This window comes from Filicampus tigris, chromosome 22 (genome assembly GCF_054856515.1).
Source record: "Filicampus tigris isolate MCC_2025a chromosome 22, RoL_Ftig_1.0, whole genome shotgun sequence".
Taxonomy (NCBI): domain Eukaryota; kingdom Metazoa; phylum Chordata; class Actinopteri; order Syngnathiformes; family Syngnathidae; genus Filicampus; species Filicampus tigris.
In genome coordinates this window covers 8,615,098-8,633,403 of record NC_141238.1, presented here as the reverse complement: position 1 = coordinate 8,633,403, position 18,306 = coordinate 8,615,098, and the positions used below count along the sequence as shown (strand labels likewise).

General features: G+C 42.7%; 4 protein-coding genes across 9 annotated transcripts in view; 2 read left to right on the top strand and 2 right to left on the bottom strand.

The window, feature by feature from the left end:
- ppp1r12a (protein phosphatase 1, regulatory subunit 12A) overlaps positions 1-11,989 on the bottom strand; it is a 67,151-nt gene extending 55,162 nt beyond the window's left edge. For all 4 annotated transcript variants that reach the window (XM_086023112.1, XM_086023111.1, XM_086023113.1 and 1 more), the window contains exons 1-4: positions 11,928-11,989; positions 10,977-11,119; positions 996-1,167; positions 731-800 (exon numbers count right to left, since the gene is read on the bottom strand). The gene's annotated coding sequence lies outside the window, so the exon portion shown is untranslated. The remainder of the gene's footprint in view (positions 1-730; positions 801-995; positions 1,168-10,976; positions 11,120-11,927) is intronic.
- Positions 3,113-5,402, top strand: myf6 (myogenic factor 6). The gene is made up of 3 exons (XM_086021988.1): positions 3,113-3,667; positions 5,138-5,236; positions 5,313-5,402. Exons 1-3 carry the CDS (start codon positions 3,113-3,115, stop codon positions 5,400-5,402), a joined length of 744 nt encoding a protein of 247 aa, XP_085878114.1.
- myf5 (myogenic factor 5) lies at positions 6,496-9,963 on the top strand. Its single transcript, XM_086023115.1, has 3 exons — positions 6,496-8,729; positions 9,549-9,615; positions 9,691-9,963. The coding sequence occupies exons 1-3, from the start codon at positions 8,310-8,312 to the stop codon at positions 9,864-9,866; spliced, it is 663 nt and encodes a 220-aa protein (XP_085879241.1). The 5' UTR covers positions 6,496-8,309; the 3' UTR covers positions 9,867-9,963.
- A 117-nt stretch (positions 11,990-12,106) lies between the features above and the next one.
- lin7a (lin-7 homolog A (C. elegans)) lies at positions 12,107-17,750 on the bottom strand. 3 transcript variants are annotated; one of them, XM_086022567.1, is made up of 6 exons: positions 17,470-17,750; positions 14,664-14,782; positions 14,507-14,578; positions 13,972-14,181; positions 13,409-13,627; positions 12,107-13,218 (listed from the first exon to the last, which is right to left on the bottom strand). In XM_086022567.1, exons 1-5 carry the CDS (start codon positions 17,507-17,509, stop codon positions 13,409-13,411), a joined length of 660 nt encoding a protein of 219 aa, XP_085878693.1. In that variant the 5' UTR covers positions 17,510-17,750; the 3' UTR covers positions 12,107-13,218. The 3 variants fall into 3 exon arrangements, with proteins under 3 accessions (XP_085878693.1, XP_085878692.1, XP_085878691.1); XM_086022566.1 differs by having other exon boundaries at positions 14,700-14,782; positions 17,470-17,625; XM_086022565.1 differs by having other exon boundaries at positions 12,107-13,627; positions 17,470-17,625.
- Positions 17,751-18,306: the final 556 nt, after the last annotated feature.

Sequence of the window (18,306 nt, the reverse complement as noted above, 5' to 3'; positions counted from 1 at the left end):
TAACCTCACAGATTCGGTCCTACCAGACCCGTTTAGGCATGATTCATCCTTAAAAAGATCACAACACCTCGCTTTTCCCCCCACAAACCTAAGCACCTAAATACGTAGGTCTACTAGGACTGAATTCAAAATATTCAGTCATTTGTTTATAGATAAAATCAATCTGAACAGACCCATTGAGGAACATTGCGTCCTTAAAATGATCACAATAGAGTAGTTTCCCTAATTTCACCAAAATGTTAAACAGCATTAAGAAACAGCAGCATGCCTAATCAGGTCTGGCAGCATGGGATTTAAAACAACTCATCGCAGCATTTTTGACATTTTGAGTCCTGCTAGACCTGTTTAGGTATGTTACATCCTTCAAGCAATCACAATTGCATCCCCAACTTGCCTAACATGTTTAGAATTCATGTCAAAGCAGCAGTATGCCTAAATGGGTCTGGCAGCACTGAGTGAAAACAACTCATCACGCCATTTTTCACACTTTCAGTCCTACCAGACCCATTTAGGTATAGTGTATTGTTGGATAGATCAAAATAGTATCTCTTGCCTAAAATGTTTGAGACAGATGTCAACGCAGTAACATGCCTGAAGAGGCTTGCCGGAACTGAATCAAGCAATGGTTTATACATTGATGGCTTGACTTTCCACAACTCTTTGAATGAGACGCATCACATAGGGGGTAGGAAAGTTTTGTGGCCAGTGAGTGTCAAGTACCAGTACTTACAATTATTTCCACCCCCGCTGAGGTCCCGGTGCACATCCGGATGAATGAAGAGACAATTAAAGGCAAATTCCTACAGAAAAGAAAGCTGGATGTCATAAAAGATCTTCATTCGGTGACTTATAAACATGTCTTTTTTTATTGCTTAAAAGTTGCTATCTTTATTGAGATGAGTCCACTTTTCCCGCGGCCCCTCTTTACAGCGTGAGTCAGCGTAACACCCTCTCCTGATTGGCTAATCCATTTCCCAGGTGTGCAGCCGGCTTACATGCGCGTCGCCGGCCGTCACGGTGCGAGCCCGCCCGGAGATGGACGTCCTGTCGGGAAGGGAAAGCGGACCGGAGGGGCGGGGGCGCAGATGAGGGGGTCCCAAAGTTCACGTTCATTAACAAGTCTGCTGCTGAGCGTCCGTGTCAGCACTGCCACTAAGTGGCTCCCACCTGGAAGGACGACACACACACACAAAACTTCTTCTATGTGTTTTTCTATGCTTTAGTTCTACTATGTAATGTATTGTATTATTCTGTTTAAAACATTATAGAGTGACTATGTCCGTATCACTTCATCTATTTCTATTTCATGAATGCATTTGGTTATCATTAGAACATTATTTGTATCGTTGGCTGCCTTTATTCTTGGCTATGCTTTCATTATATTATAGTTTCATGTTCGCCTTATTATGTTCGCCCCCCAAAAAAACCTCTATACATTACAAGAAGTATTTTGAACGTCAAAATTGTGATCTTTGACGACTTTTTGGGTGCTGGGGGACAGATTTACGCTCCGAGAGGCCTGCTTGACTTTGTGATATGTCATGATTCTCCCTGACAGCTGAAGCTTCACCCCCAGAACCCCCCAACCCCCCCTGACGCTAATGCTGGATTTACGGCACAGTAGCCGCTGGCGAGAAGATGCAATCGGGGGCCATGGCAGGGAGAGGAATGAAACAATATTTTTATGTTAAAAATGCATCTCAAGTTGAAATACTCATCGAGAGTCCTAAAATGAGTCTCCTTTAATACACATTAGCTAGGAGCTAAAATTAGCTAACCTAACCAAACTGAGAGCCAGGCAAAACTTTAGAAAACAGACCGATGGGCCAGGTCTTTGTTACTGTAAAATACTGTATGTAAAATAGTTGATTTTCAAATGTATTATTTACAATAAATCATTGAAGTAATTATATCACAAGTGTTACATGTAAAATGATTTCTTTTACTAGCGTAATTTTTGTTTTGTTTTTTACATTTTCCTCAAACGCAAAAAACGAATGAATACGCTTCAATTAACCAATTTTAGGGAAAAGAGGCATTTCTTTTGTCTTTTAACAAATACATCAAGTATTCCAGGACTCTTGATAATGTAAATGTTTGGTGGGCCGGATTAAAGACCACCACACTTGCTAGCAAAGTCTTGCAAAGTCTTGCTAGCAAGCCACATTTTGAATTTTTGCGCCATTCAGCATTTCCTCAACTTGACAAAATGGCTGCCACAGAATAAGCATGACACCTTTTACACGGGATAAAAAGCCCATTAACTTACGGCTTTTTGTCCAGGATGCAAGTGTACAATTAGCGTTCATTTGAAGGTCAAGTGAGCGGCGTGCCACCACCGTGAAACATGACGCCGTCCCAACACTCATTTTGTGCCAGTTTTAGTGTTTGTGCGAAGCACGTCCATTGAGAAAAATTTCACAGGCAAGCACTTGCACAGCCAGCCATGCTAGCCAGCTAGCGGCTAATGCAAGTTAGCACTAAGATGTCTCATCACACAAGGTCAGGCAGTTGGGTAAAAATAGGAATGCACCACATTCCCGGCTGTGAAGTTTCCAATTGTGGACCTGCAGCAATCACCACCTCCCAACTTTTGGGGGGTGCAACTTTAAAACTCTTTTAATGAAGTCTAACATCACAGTACTCATTGACTGTATAAAATGATTATCAGATTAGTCCACCGTGTTTTTTGCTTGCGCTCGGCTCCAGGGTGCATCAACTGTGAAAAAAGGCATAACAGCTAGCATTGTAGCGATGATTGTTATTAAACCTTGACTGTAAGTAATTTGTAGCAGTGTAAAGTAATCACTGTAAGTGAATTTTGTTTGTTTGTTTTCAGTCAACTCAATGGTGTGCCGGTATTAGATTAGATTCCAATTAAACTGGTAAATTAAGGCACAAACTATAGTTTCATAGTCATGAGTTTAAAGACAATATTCACTGTTTGCCGCACCTGTTGTGAAACGTGAGGTGACATTAGTATAGTGTGTGTGTATTCCCCACACAGTGTTTGTAAGAAAGAAAAAAAAAAGATGCTAGTGGCCAAAGCGCAGGATAGAGTTTCACATTCTATATATAAGCCTGGCGGGTGCCGAGTGTCGCGGCTATTTAAATGCCACAGCAGTCGTGCTTGAGCAAGCACACGGCACGTCGCCGCAATATGATGGACCTTTTCGAGACCAACGCGTACCTCTTCAACGATTTGCGCTATTTGGACGACGGCGACCATGGCGCGCTGCAGCACCTGGACATGGCGGGCGTGTCGCCGCTCTACCACGCCGCCGCCGGGGACGACGACAGCCCGCCGTCGCCCGGCCGGGACCGGGCGGCGTCCGAGACGGGCGAGGACAGCAGCGGCGAGGAGCACGTCCTGGCGCCGCCCGGCCTGCGCTCCCACTGCGAGGGCCAGTGCCTGATGTGGGCCTGCAAGGTGTGCAAGAGGAAGTCGGCGCCCACCGACCGCCGGAAGGCCGCCACGCTGCGCGAGCGGCGGCGCCTCAAGAAGATCAACGAGGCTTTCGACGCGCTCAAGAGGAAGACTGTGGCCAACCCCAACCAGAGGCTGCCCAAGGTGGAGATCTTACGCAGCGCCATCAGCTACATCGAGAGACTACAGGAGCTGCTGCACAGCCTGGACGAGCAGGACCACTCCGCTAAACAAGACACTGTAAGTGGACCAGGCCGGTCCACATGCTAGTACAAGACCGCGGTAACTGCACGATAGCTAAGGAGTGAATCCGCTTTTGATGAACAACGGTATAAAACTGAAGTCGAAAGATCAGGAAACTGAGTTGAACTGAGATGCTTTCAGATATCCGACATGGGAAAGTGGAACGCAACACTACTTAAACTTGAAAGTCCGATTGAGAAAAAAATCCAGTGGTCTTAACATGAATGGCTACCTAAAAAGACGAAAACGCAGCGGAAAGAACAAAAACTGAACAAAAGTTGGAAGTTCTTCAGACATCCAACTAAAAAAAGTGCAATTGAACACTATTTAAAATGGAAGTTCATCTAAATAAAGTATCAGGACTTACCAAATATACATTTATCATACATGGCTAACTAACACAACATAACTAACAGATTACACACAAATGAACAGTTGACGACCAGTGAGATAAAATTGCAGAGGAGACCAAAAATTGCTCAAAACTGAGAAGCTTTCAAATATCCGACCAGAAAAAGTGGAATTTAACGCTACTAATTTCAAACGTTCGGGTGAAAGAGGGTCTGAAAATGTCTGGCAGTGAATGAGTTAAACTTTCAGGTCCTACAAGTATTAAGAAAACTTCCGGAGATCCAGTAGTCCAACACGAATGAACTAACAATTTACACATGAATCTGCTTTTGACGACCAATGAGATAAGAAAGCAGTGGAAAGATCAAACCTGACCAAAAATGTGAAGTGTCCAGATATGCGACTAGGACAAGTGCAATGGAACGCTCCCTAAACTCAAAGTTCTTCTAAAGAAAGTCATCCAGCAATTCCCAGCGATATAGTAATCTAACATGAACGGATAACTAGTAATTCACGTATGAATTTGCTTGTGATGAGCAGTAAAATAAAGGTGCAGAAGAAAGACCAAAACTAACCAAAACTGGCAAGTTTCCACTTATCAGACGAGGAAGTTTAATGAAACGCTACTTAAACTTGAAGTGAGGAAATAAAAACTCCCAGAGATCCAGAGTGGTCGAGCATCAATGGCTAACTTTCAATATGCGCATGAATCTGCTTATGACGTCCAAAGAAATAAAAATGCAACAGAAAGAAAATGACAACAACCAAAATTGCAAAGTTTTTCTTTTGTTTGACCAGGAAAAGTGCAATGGAACGCTACTTAAAACTGAAAGAAAAAAAAGTCTTCATGGAAATAGCAGAGATGCTAGCCAACATGCTAGCTAGTTTGAGCTACATCCCAAACTGCGTTTCTCAACGACTTTGTTGCAAAAAACTCCCAAACGGATTCTATCGACAACAATGACGTTAGCATAACTTTGCTTGTTATGAAGTGGGCAGACAACACGCTTACTGGAATAGTTAGCAACGCTTTTAGTTTATGCTAAAATGTGTTTGTGATTTGATTGATTTGCATAGGAAACTTCCATGTTTGAAAATATCCGGGTGTGTCTCCAGGCGACTGCTTCAGGAAACCATTGGAAAAAGTCCTGCGAGACCTGGACCAACGCGGCCGACCATTCCAGCGCTGGATCGGATAACCCGAGGGAAGGTAAAGTACGCCAAACCTTTACGTTTTCCGCTACAATTTAATGCAAGTTTTTGGCTGTCTTTGCGTTCAGGGTCCGGCGAGTCGTCGGCGTCCTGCAGCCTTCTGCGTCTGTCGTCTATCGTGGACAGCATCAGCAGCGGCGGCGGCGACGCTACCGCTTCAGAAAAATAATTTCCTAGAGTTTCTCTCATCTTTATCTTGTGTACATATTTTATAACTGCCAGAATTCAGATGTATGTATTTATTTTATAATCTAGTGAGGACAAATGAAGGAAGCTGTTCAACTATTTAATAATTTATACGTAAAAATAAATAGCTTCTTTTGGAATCATCTTGAAAAATGGTGTTGCTTTTGAATGACCGCATCTAATGGGCTCCCATACAAGAAGTGTTTAGTGTGTGTGCTGTTTTGAGCACGAAGCAGACGCAAGAAACCCGATAGCACCAACAGTGATGTGATTTTTTATGGTGGTCCGCACCTCCCCCCGGACCGGACCTCGACTTCACCCACTTTGCTCAGCCGCTCATGGCTTGACACGCTGCAGCTCCCTCCGGGCTTTATCATGCGCTCATCGGCGTCGGGAAAGACAAGAAAAGTTTGTTTTAACGTTAGTGCTAATTTGTTCTTCTCTCAGCTCATCTGAAAAAGGAGTCAAGAGACAAAAAATTCGGGACACCAAATTCAGGGTTTTCCCAAATTAGTTTCAGCTCACGATCACAAACATATATATATATATTTTTTTAATCAAATCAAGAATGACAATTAAACAAAGTCACATTAAAATTCAAATTTACCAAAGGAACGTGATCTTATTTTACTCCAATTGAAATTTTGGAATCAGTAATTACATTAATTTACTTACAAAATAACACACTGCTTTGAATTTGTTTATATTTCTTAAATTGAAATGTCAATAATGTTTCCAATTTAATTGAAATTACTTACTACTTACTTTTAATTATTTTAACTTTTGTTTTATTTTACTTGGCAACAAAAGGTCCTTTGCAAAAAAATAACATTTGCAAAAACATTACATACATTTCTGTGTTATTAAAATATACATGCAAAAAAAAAAAAAGCATTTAACGCTAATTTACGAATTCCTGCTTTTACATGATGCTCAATGTGGAACATTGGTATCAAAGAGAAAAGCTTCGGCAACGTGAACTCTGACCCCCGACAACAACAACAACAACACGAGCGCACGAGGAAAGCGGCCTAGTCCGAGCGCATGCGCAGAAACCCCGCCCAAAACTCGGCCGATTTTGGGTGTCATTTGAGGCTTTGCCTCTCTCTCCTTCTAAAGCCGCGACGCGCGTTTGATCGCCGACGCCGTCGATGTGTTCGTCAGCTGTGCGGGAGCAATTCGGGGGTGTCGCCGTGTTGTTTTAGGTGCACGCAGTTCCCAGAGAGGCGAGACAAACGCTTTGACACATTGTGAGAAATATCCGCATTGTAGCCGCGCGACTGTCAACAGAACAACAGCACGAGAGCTGTTGATCGAATCTGACATAATTGCGCAGGAAAACGTTCTAAAAGTGAATTTAATGACGTTACCTCCTTGGTTATGATATGTGGCAAGTATTCAAAAGTGACAAAATGACAGAGAATTTCTCTCATTTTGTCACATAGTAGCCTGTAAGGCATATACAGTCTGAATGTGGTCCCATGAAAAGACAATATAAATCTAAGCTAATATTACTATCATCATATACTTAAATTGGTCACTACATAATATAGTAGTATGTTATTAAATATATTTGTTGTTAAAATAGGAAACAAGCTAATTAGAGAAATTGTAGTTCACTTTTTAGCAATTTTCCCCAAAATGAAGCACTTTTTAAAAGCTTGATAGTTAAAAAAAAATTGTATCTACATTTAGACTTTCCTGCCATGTCAGTTAAATGACTTGAAGTATAAATAAATATGCATTAGATAACTGTATGAATGTCAGTAGAAGCCATTTGTCCTTCCCTACATTTTACTAACAATTTTTGTTCGTAAATGTGTAAAAGAGTAAATGTGTCCTGTTTTGGAGGCGACTTGGAAGATTAGCATTGTAAGTGTAAGAACTGACGAGCCAACACAAACAAGCGTTTGAAAGCGCCGCCATCTGTGCGCCGTCAATGAGCTTTCACGGCTCAAGTTTGGCCAAAGAAGCGCAAGTGGAAGTGGAAGAAGTGTGGCGAGTGTAATGAAGGTGGCGCTAACAGCGGCGCTAACGCCTCGGCTGATGAGCTCCGAGGTGTTAGCTTGAAATGGGACACCTTGGCCTCGCAGCTGCAGCAAGTGACTTAAGGCAGACTCAGTTTGTTGTGATTTTTTTTTTTTTTTCCAAAAACATTCAAAAATTACTTAGGCAATTGAGCTATATAGACTAACAATGTCTTGTACAGTAGTGCATTCAAGGTTTTCAATGAATCGGATGAATTTGTTGCTGGTTTGCTCCGTAACATGTCACGAAATCGGCAAAAATGTTGATTAGTGTATTCCGCAGATCTTTGCAAATGTCTTACTTTGAAAAAAACAGAAGGTACTCAGTCTGCCTTCATGGAGGATGTCAGAAATATTTACTGTTGATAGACTGAAACCAGAGGATTGGTCTCTAAATGATTCATTGATTATCAAAGAGTTTTTCATTAATTTGACCATCGATTAGTTGTTTATGAATTGTTGCACCTCGATAAAAAATGGTTTCGACAATTATGCATATGGGCTAGCAAAAGAATGTATCTTTTTTAATGAATCTATGCCAGTGACGCAGCACTAATTAATTTGGTAGCATATGGTAGCATTTGCGACATTTTTGATTGTCCCGTAGTCAAATTTGTGGTTGTGAAAGCGCGTCTTCAGGAGCACGGGCAGGCTTGCGAGGGGGTCCGAGTGGGAAAAGATCAGCGAGGGCAGATGTGGGAATGTCAGCAAACAGGGCACAGGGGGGTGCGAGGAGGGATGGGGCAGGGCCAGTGGGCCGCGGTAATTAGATCTGGCCAATGTGGGCCCCGGGGGCATAAAAGGGGGGCCCGTGGGCAGCAGACCCCTCACATCCCTCAGAGGTGGCCTCTGCTCCCAAAAGCATGGACGTCTTCTCCCCGTCGCAGCTCTACTACGCCGCCCCGTCGCCGGACGCCCTCCACCTGGCCGACGACGACTCGGACGAGGACGAGCACGTGCGGGCGCCCGGCGCGCCGCCGCACCAGCCGGGCCACTGCCTCCAGTGGGCCTGCAAGGCCTGCAAGCGCAAGTCCAGCTTCGTGGACCGCCGGCGCGCCGCCACCATGCGAGAGCGCCGCCGCCTCAAGAAAGTCAACCACGCTTTCGAGGCCCTGCGCCGCTGCACCTCCGCCAACCCCAGCCAGCGCCTGCCCAAGGTGGAGATCCTGCGCAACGCCATCCAGTACATCGAGAGCCTCCAGGAGCTCCTCCGGGAGCAGGTGGACCACTACTACAGCGGCTCGGAACCCGCCAGCCCCCTGTCCAGCTGCTCCGACGGCATGGTGAGACCCCGCGCACCTCCGACACTCACAAGCCTACTGACAGCAAACGGTTTTGCCAAGCTAGTCTTTCCGATTAGGAATAACTATCATACTGAAACTTTTTTTCTTCACGGATGCGCCAACAACAACGCCAAAGAAACAACTAGCGTGGTTTTTAGAGTCCAAGACTCTTCCAGAAACTTGTTAGAGATGATTCCCGGTCCCATAAAGCCAAATTTCCAAGCAGGAACTCATCTGACCCTCGCATCTCACTTAGTGCACCCCCTTGATCCCCTGCTAGCCAACTCTAAAATTCTTCCTAAAAAAAGTTCTAGAATTTTCTTAAAGGCTTTCGAGTTAGATGAACGCCAAGACTTACAATTTGCGCACCCCGTCAACCCGCCACCACTATCTTTTTGTGATGACTTTCCCACCGCTCTAGTTGGACAAACTTGTTGAAATTTAGAAATACACGTGTGTCACCCCCAGACACAAACATCCACCATTAGCTGCTCTGCATGGCTTTTGCGATGACTTTCCCCATCGATGCTAAAAATCCATTTTCAAGAAGTAGGGAAAGAGAACGCGGGAGCATTCCAAGCGCCTGGCGCACCTCTGCCGGGACGGGCGCAGATTTACAAGGAGAAAGTGTCGTTTCGCACAAGCCGCTGTGGCTCGCACTGACTCAATCGATTGGCCACGCTGGGGAAGGAGAGGAAGGAGCCCACGCTGCCCCGCTTCGGGCTTCAAGGCGCACCCCCCCCCTACCAGCCCAGGATTTATTAGGCTGTCCACAATCTCAGGAAGGGCAGAAATATTTATGCTTGTTTTATTTTCCAGACGGACAGCAACAGTCCAGTGTGGCAGCAGCTCAACTACAGCAGCACTTATTCCTACACAAAGAACGGTGAGAACACTCAAGTACCCCGGCGCACCTTCACCTCTGTTATCCGGGTGAATAACAACAATAATCTCCCCGCAGAGAGTTTGTCGGACAAGCCGGCGGGTGCGTCCAGCCTGCAGTGCCTGTCCAGCATCGTGGACCGGCTGTCCGTGCCCCAACTGGGTCGCCGGGCCAACCAAGCCGTCCCGTCGTCCGCCAACTTGGCCGACTCACAGCCGTGTACGCCGAGTAGTCCCGTCTACCACGTCCTGTGAGGAACCCGGCAGTTTTTTGGACAGTGCACGACGAAATTGTAAATATGAAATGTAAATGCTCATTTATTGCCACGCTCATTAAATATTTTCTTTTGTACCGGAGAAGCTGGTGTGGTCGGTGTCAAATTCAAAGAAATTGACGAATTTGAGGGGATTTTAGCCTCTCTGTGTGTTTGAGGGGGTGTTAATAACAGGAATGGGGGGGCTGTTCAGGGCAGACTGAGTGTACTTATTTGTTCTTTCCAACCAAATGTGAGTCATCATCAACACCTTTGATGATTTCATCAACACATCCACAGTGGAACAGTGGAGAGCAAATGGCCTTTAATGGCACGTATTGTTGGATTGGGAGGGACGTGGGGGTGAGATGGGGGGGCAGGGGGTGCTTTGTGTGAAGGACATCACTATTTCAAGGGTGTCATTCTGAGGTGAAAAAATAGACAAACACTAAATAACACCGTTTTTTTTCAACAACATGCTAGTTGATGTGGGTTCGCATTGCTAAACAGTGGGTATTTTATTTTATTTTTTAAAGAAAAACTTACTAATTATTTCACTTTTCACATCACGTACTAAGTGCTGGTAAAGGTGTTCTTTTTTTTTTTAAGGAAAACTAATGAAGTCCTTAAATGACATTTATTGACTAGAACACATTATTTGATTTACTTTTAAGATGACATGTACTAACACTGCTACACTGTGGATGAAATTATATTTTGGAGAAAAAGGACAAATTAACTGCATATATTAAACTTTTTAATTTAAAAATCTTACTATTTGCCTTACTCATGACATGAACTAACAGTGCTACATTGTGGGTATTTGCTCTTTAAAAAAGCTATAATTCATTTTCTAGTTTTAATATGACTATTTGGTGCAAAAATCAAAGAAATATAACGTTTTTTTTCATCTACAAGCTTGAATGGGCAAAAATGAGAAGTAAATGATTTGTCAAACGTGCAGAAATGAGCAAAGTAATATAATATTTGGACATTTTTTAATAAATGTTTTTGGCATTATTGTGACGCATCTGTCACTATTTTTACAAATGAAACTTACAGTATATTGTGAGATTCATTTGCACTTTACAGCTTTGTTTGCAGCACTTACCAATGGTGCAGACAGGCAACGGCGGGCATACTGGGCATTCCAGGCGGCGGCTTAAATTCCACTGACCTCCCTAACTTTGTGTGCAACACTAAATGTCAGCCATGAGACGAGAGTCATGCTCGGGAATGGCTCACATGCCAGGCCTGTGTCGAACAAACAAGGATTGTATGAAACACCTTTTCAGTAAAATTTGCATCATCGTTAGCATTTGTATTATTAATCTTGTTAAACAAGGCATCTATATGGATTTACTATTATTCTAAAAAAAAAAATCATGGGATTCATTTAGCTCAATCATTCAATTAAATTTAAGTTATGCCTTTTTCATAATACATAAAAAAATAATTCAAAGTGCTTCATCTACCCATCTAAAATGTTTTAAAAGTATGTATAAAATTGTTTTTGTATTATTGTTAATCTTTTTCTGTAAAGTGCTTAGTTACAGCTGCAGATATTGTGAAAGCGCCATATAAATAAAGATGAGTTGAGTTTCAGCGTTTTTTCTTTCTAGACGACCAAGACAGCTAGTGACTGTAGTATCGCGGTACGCCACTGAGTGATGCTGTTTCCTTGCTATCATTCTTATACTGTACCTCCTTCCATCACTTGACTCACAACTACCACATCAAATGGAAAAACTTAACCTGACACCAATCTATTTAGAAAATTACTTTAACTTAAAAATATTTATTTATTGTGGTACAGACTTTTTTTTACCCAATCATGGTATAACCTTAAAACGGCACTTGACTCGCTCATTCAACACTAATGAGGAATACCCGGATGTTAGCTAAGTCTCACGATGGCTTTTTTTTACTTATTTGGCTTTACCAAGTTAAATAAGCACAAAATTAATATAGTGCCGTGTTTGTTTTAATATACTCGGACAAAATTGCTAATAAGCCACCCTTTTCGTGTCAGTGGACCATAAATGTCATTAATTGGCATTACCTGTCACGTCGTCTTCGGCATCCGGTCATGCTACGGAAGTTAGCTTGGTGTCTCCTTTGCTTGTGTATTTATACTAGTCTGCTGCCCCCTTGCGGCAAGGAGTGTAGATAGATAAATCGATGGGTAGATGATAGATACCATATTCATTCCGCGAATGAAGTGAAAACAAGAGCACTGTGTTCACTGTACACAAGCACATAGATTTATTTGTACAAATATAGTATGTATAACAATTGCATATCAACAATGTGTCATTATTTTTTTTCTATTTAAATGATTTCAAGATAGAAAACAATGCAATGCGACCCCCCAAAACGTATTGTTTATTATCATCATATGACTGGTACAAATCTGGCAGTGTATCACGTGCTGCACTTTAAACAAAGTGATCACATATGAATATTATAAAATGTGAGGATAAAGTGTAGATTCTTATGTTTTTTTTGGTCAGTTTGGGATGGATAGAAGACAAAATAAGTAAAGAAAATACAAACACACACACAAAATGAAATGTTTGAACAAGAAAGAAGGAACACTGGATTATTGTATCCGAGGAAAAAACATTCCACATTTTCACCAGCAATGATTGTCAAAATACCAACACCCACATCATTTTTACAATGTAAAGATCTTCCATAATCATCTTTCAAAATGTACACAACAGGAACAATAAAACTCTGATCATAAATATAATATAACTATGACAAATAAAGATGAATCTGGTGTATTTGGGCTGAAAGAGGCTGACATTCTGCTTGTCTAATAGAGAATTATTGCACAAAAACGGAGGGGGAAGGGATAAGGGTTTGAAAATGAAATACATTTGAGAGAAAATACAAACTAAAGTTACATTTTTGCTTTTATCTTACAATCATTATTCCTCTATTAGGAATAATTCTTAATCCAAATCGATAAAACACTAGCCTGGTTGCGTGTTTATTGCTAAAGCTACCGGATACAAAACGGGTCTTTTGCTACCATTAAAAACAGCTTTTGTCTCAAAAACAACATCCTTCCACAAGCACCATGAGGACTGAGGCATGACGCGGGAAAAAAACCCAAACATGATGGACCAATGTAAAGAGAACACAAAAGGCAAAAAAAAAAAAAAAAAAGTTCCTTTTTCCCAAGCACCAAATTTGGGACAAAACGCTTGCGTTGTTTTTCGGCTCAGTAACGCTGCGATTGGCGTGAGAGTCCTCCTTGCTCCAAGAACTTCGGATTGGTGGGCACCTCCAAGAGATCGAGCAGACATCACATTGGCCTCTACTTCTTCTTCTTCTGGAACAACCTGACCGGCAATGAGAAGAACTCGCTGAGAGCAGTTGTCTGTTGTATGGCAGGTCATGAAAATCAAAATGGCAGACCAAATTTCCCATTGCTGATTTTTTATTGAGAAAAAAAATAATAATCCAAGGGGCATGGCTAAAATGGCTACCTCAAAGCGACCCGCACCCAGTCACAGCCATGAAGCGCCTCACCTACGACGTGTGATTCTGATGAGTGGACATGTTGTGTTGCTGCTGCTGCTGCTGCATGAGCAGCTGCTGCTGCTGGCGGCGGCGGGCGGTGCGCAGCTTCTCGAAGCGGGCCTCCATCTCCTCCAGCACCTTGGGCGTGTAGCGCACCACCAGCTTGACGCTGTCCTTGGCCGCCTTCAGCAGCTCCACCGCCTTCTCGTGGTGCTCGCCCTCCACACTCTGCAAACAAACAAAAATGGGATGAGAGCTTTTAGTTATCCCTTGTATTTGAACTATTTACTTTATTTACATTCTAAAATAGCTGGCTAAAGGCAAAACGGCAGATTTTTTGTCCATTTTCAGCCATGGCTTCTTGAGACTTTTTTGCAGGTCTACTCATGACAGACATGTCGACCAAATTTCATGTTGCTAAGTCAAATTGTGTTTTGGGGCAGAATTTTCAATAAAAAAAAAACATGGGGCAAGGCAAGGATCCCTGGAATCGACCACAAAATGGCAGACTTCCTGTTTCATACTTTTATTCGTGTGTGCGAGTCACAAGTCAAACTCTCGATTGTACGCACCACCCCGTTGACAGACAGGAGCTGGTCGCCTCTTTTAAGACCGCCGTGGCGTTCGGCCACCCCGCCGGGAATGATGCGTGAGATGTAGATGGGCGAGTTCTGCTCCTTGCCGCCCATCACATTGAAGCCCAGCCCTTCCTCCGTCTTGGGAAGCTCCACCACCCGCGGGTGCGAGTGGCCCTCGCTGGCGGCAAAGGCGGCAACCGTGGCCTGCATCCGGAGGACACGATGATTAGCCACATATTCCCTCTAATTTAGTCCAAATTCAATTGAAAGACACCCAAAAAAGGGGCATGTCCCAATACTTTTGTCCACATCACATATTAGCATCATCTCCATATCCCGCTGATTATTTTTATATGTTTTCCTGCCGTGAAATTAAAAAGCGGCGCGTCGACCTTCAGCCGACTTTATCGAGGCAAGACGAAACAATCTGGCAATCGCGCAACACCGGAGGCATTTTCCAGAAATATAAAACACAGCCCCGCGCTGCCTCGGTGGGACTGAATTACGACTCCATGCTGTCTGCGCTTACCTTGGCCGTGGCTCTGGCCTGGTATTCGGGGCAGCCGTTGACAGTGATGGTTTCATGCATGTACTGGTACACCTGCGACGAGAGAGGTGCACGATTTAGTCGTACGGCGGTGACGAGCGCCGCATGCTGCTTCACCAGGACGTGATTGGGTACACACTTCACGGATAGCAGTGCAGAATTCGCTCTGGAGCACCTTCTTCAACGACTGCAGCTTGTAACCTGGAACGTCGCCCGACTCCTGAAGCTTCTCCAGCAGCTCGATGGCCCTGGCGACATCTGGTGGGGAAAAAAGTGAGAGAGGCACATGACTTGATAGGCATGATTAATGGCTGGTTAAGAATTTGGTGGAATCTCTTTAATGCTTATAGCAGTGAGATTATTTTGTATGCTAGTGTGCCTGCAGGATTGATTCTACCACTTGCAATTAGTGAACTTCATTCAGACCCGACTAGTTTCCCACGTAAATGGGATGCTGTAGGAAGGGTAACCAAAGAAAACAGGTCAAATTATGATTTCATTATGATTGAGCTTTTCATGTCATTTAGGAATTTCTCAACAACATTAAATATCAAAAACAGGCAGTTTTTCATAGCTATGCCTAGATAGGCATGATTAATTGCTAAGAATTTTGTGGGACCTCTCTAACGTTCGTAATAATGAGCTTATGTTGTGAGCCTGTTGCATCGATTCAACCACTTGCGATCAGTGCAATGAATTCAGGCCCGACAAATTTTCTGCCAAAATGGGCTGCTGTAGGAACAGGAAGCGAAGTCACAAAGTTACATTTTTATCTCATTCTGACGTTTACATGCCCATTATGTATTTCACTACAAGCGTCAAACACAGGAAGATTTTTATAGCTGTGCCTCGATAGGCATGATTAAATAAATCACTGATGAAGAATTTGATCTGTTCACACTGACCAGATGGCAGTGCAATTAATTCAGACCTGCTGGGCTTGTTACATAAACAGGCTGCAGTAGAAATGGTAACCGCGAAGAAAGCAGGGCGAATTTTGCCCTTTTAGCAAAACTCCTTGGCTAATTGGTCTTTTGTTGTGTTGAAGAATGGAGTCCACCAGATGGCAGCCCAATTACAGTAATTCAGACCCGACGGGTTGAGCACCTCGACGGGCTGCTGTAGGAATACTAATCTTGCCCTTTTGACTGAAATCCAAATGAGTTTCACGGTGACATGTCCATTGTGTTTTCCTCAACACGATTCAGTCGCATCAAGTACAGGCCGATTTTCATAGCTACGCCTAGATAGGCTTGATGAATTGATTCTTCAGACTGTCCTGTTTCTCTTCTTCTTCGGCGCCACGAGATTTCATGGCCAGGGAGAAAACATGACTGTGTAATTGCACTCCACTGGCTATTATGTACAAGTGGGTCATTGCCGCGGATGTGAGAGGCACAAAACACGGACTGCTCCAGCACACAAAGCAGGCAGAGGGAGAGGAAAGACCCCAGAGGACCGCCTCAAACCCATGACGTCATCGGGAAAGGCATTTCAGAACTATAACAGGAAGCGCTACGGTGGAACCGGCACCACATCCGTTTCCCCCTGCTACACAGCTGCTGGCACGCACCCAGGGGAGCGCAAGGAAGCAAAACATTTTTTTTATTCCAAATGTTACATAAATAACAATGCTAGCATGATTTAATTTCATGCCTTTATTAGTTATAAACTGATATTTTTAAGGGGTGCGCTCAGGGAGGAGGGGTTTTAATTATGAGTATTGAGTAAAAAAAAATACATTTTCTGTGCACCACAGTCTGGAGACACCTGCACTCATCCAACCTTTTCAAAAATCTTCAAGCCTCGCACCCCCCTTCAACATCCTGTCAAGATATATTTGCATACAATTATTTGGATTGATTTCCTTTGCACCCTCGGGTGTGTATCACAATCTGGGAATCTCTGGTTCAAAAGTTCATCAACTCTTCCTAAACATACTGCATTACGCTTTTACCCACTTCAACATCCTGTCAATAAATGTTAACTCATACAAGCATGGTTGATTGATTGCCTGCGCACACCCGTGTGCACCACAATCTGAGAACCCCTGCGCTAGTCTATTGTTTCAAAAACATTAGTCTGACTTTTCCAAAACTTTTTTTTAGTCCCACGGCCCTTTGACATTCCGTCCGACACTCCGTTCCGAGTTGGCGCACCCCCTCTTACCACCCACACACCCAGTTTGTAGCAAATTAAGACAAAACGTTCAATCACATTAGCATTATTATTGAGCTATTGAGTTCCCAATTTGCTGTGCACCACAAGTGTAAACATTTTCAGGAGTGTTTTCTTAAACATGTCGAAACCTGAGTGAAAACATTCCTACTGCGGGAACTACTTCTTCCATGTCATTGACGTGTTGCAAAATGAGAAAGAGGAATCATAAATGTATTTATAGCCAATGCCTGCTTTCGGGATTGGTGTGCGGAACAGTCGCAGTATCTTCTTTCCTCCAACATCATATTTGAGTAAGCGTCTTTTTGAGGCGCTTTTAAAATCAATAAAAAAAATGTATGCAAATAAAGCTAATACATAATAATTAAATAACACATCGCTGATAATCAGTTTTGAGTGTTATTATTATTGTCATCAATAACGGAGCCGTTCTAAAAAATCGCTATTCAAATTATTAGGCACAGCTACACATTGATGCAACGTTAATAAAACACACACGGACACGCCTGGCTAGCCTACGCGCACGCGCAGGTTGCATAATATGATTAATAACAACAACGATGGCACCAAAATCATAATAATACGCGTCGTCACGTCAGAGCACGTGAACGCACCATCGTGCTTGCCAGCACGTGAACGCACCATTTGGATGGAGCATCGGAATCACGACGCTGTTGGCGGAAATATTTAGACGGGACCATTATCAATATGTAGAACAACGACATGATGGGAAAAGGCGGTCGTTTTGAAGAGGAGGGAGCAATTACCTCGATCCAGAGTGAGCGGCTGTTGGCGCACCGTCGCCATGGCTGGAGGACGGAAAAGGTAGAGTGGAGGAGGTGAGCGAGCGAGCGCTGGATGGAGGCAGGCAGGCAGGCAGGCAGGCTGCAGCAGCTCACAAACACGACATACACACGCACACACTCAGGGGACAGAGGGAGAGAGCGAGAGAGAGAGAGAGAGAGCGAGAGAGCGAGAGAGCGAGAGAGCGAGAGAGAGAGAGAGAGAGAGAGAGAGAGAGAAGCGAGAGAGAGAGAGAGAGAGGGGAGAATAAAAACTTACTATGAGACATCACTTGCATAATAAAATTTACTGTATTTTTTTTACATTAATTTTCCTATATTATTAAATGATATTTAATGAGAAACACACTCAAGCCTATATATATATATATATATATATATATATATATATATATATATATATATATATATATATATGAACCATGTCAAATGTCTCGCTCTATGTATATATATATATATATATATTTTTTTTTTTACTAATAATGGAAACATGTCACAATGTCAACAATGTATACAAAAATATACATGTAAAATATAAGACACATTTATAATAAACACTGCATACATATTTAAAAACTATTAAAATAAAAAATAAATAAATAAGGTAATTAAATAGTTCTGGTTATATTGTATTGTAGAAAAGAAAAAAAAAGAGTCCCAGAGGTTAAAATGACCCCACAGATTGAAATATACAAAAAAATAAAAAATAAAAAAATAAATAACGAAAAAAAATGCATTACAATGCATTTAAAGATAATTCAAAATATGATAAAGGCATACTAAACAATGGTTAAAAAGGGT

What these genes read in the sequence shown, in the direction of transcription:
- lin7a (XM_086022567.1), bottom strand. Translation starts at nt 17,509, where the DNA reads ATGGCGACGGTGCGCCAACAGCCGCTCACTCTGGATCGAG. An exon ending in TCTGCACTGCTATCCGTGAA is followed by an intron (nt 14,579 to 14,663) that starts GTGTGTACCCAA and finishes CTCTCGTCGCAG; the next exon opens with GTGTACCAGTACATGCATGA. An exon ending in AGGCCAGAGCCACGGCCAAG is followed by an intron (nt 14,182 to 14,506) that starts GTAAGCGCAGAC and finishes CTCCGGATGCAG; the next exon opens with GCCACGGTTGCCGCCTTTGC.
- myf6 (XM_086021988.1), top strand. Translation starts at nt 3,113, where the DNA reads ATGCCACAGCAGTCGTGCTTGAGCAAGCACACGGCACGTCGCCGCAAT. An exon ending in ACTCCGCTAAACAAGACACT is followed by an intron (nt 3,668 to 5,137) that starts GTAAGTGGACCA and finishes GTGTGTCTCCAG; the next exon opens with GCGACTGCTTCAGGAAACCA. An exon ending in ATAACCCGAGGGAAGGTAAA is followed by an intron (nt 5,237 to 5,312) that starts GTACGCCAAACC and finishes GGGTCCGGCGAG; the next exon opens with TCGTCGGCGTCCTGCAGCCT.
- myf5 (XM_086023115.1), top strand. Translation starts at nt 8,310, where the DNA reads ATGGACGTCTTCTCCCCGTCGCAGCTCTACTACGCCGCCCCGTCGCCG. An exon ending in CCAGCTGCTCCGACGGCATG is followed by an intron (nt 8,730 to 9,548) that starts GTGAGACCCCGC and finishes TTTATTTTCCAG; the next exon opens with ACGGACAGCAACAGTCCAGT. An exon ending in TTATTCCTACACAAAGAACG is followed by an intron (nt 9,616 to 9,690) that starts GTGAGAACACTC and finishes ATCTCCCCGCAG; the next exon opens with AGAGTTTGTCGGACAAGCCG.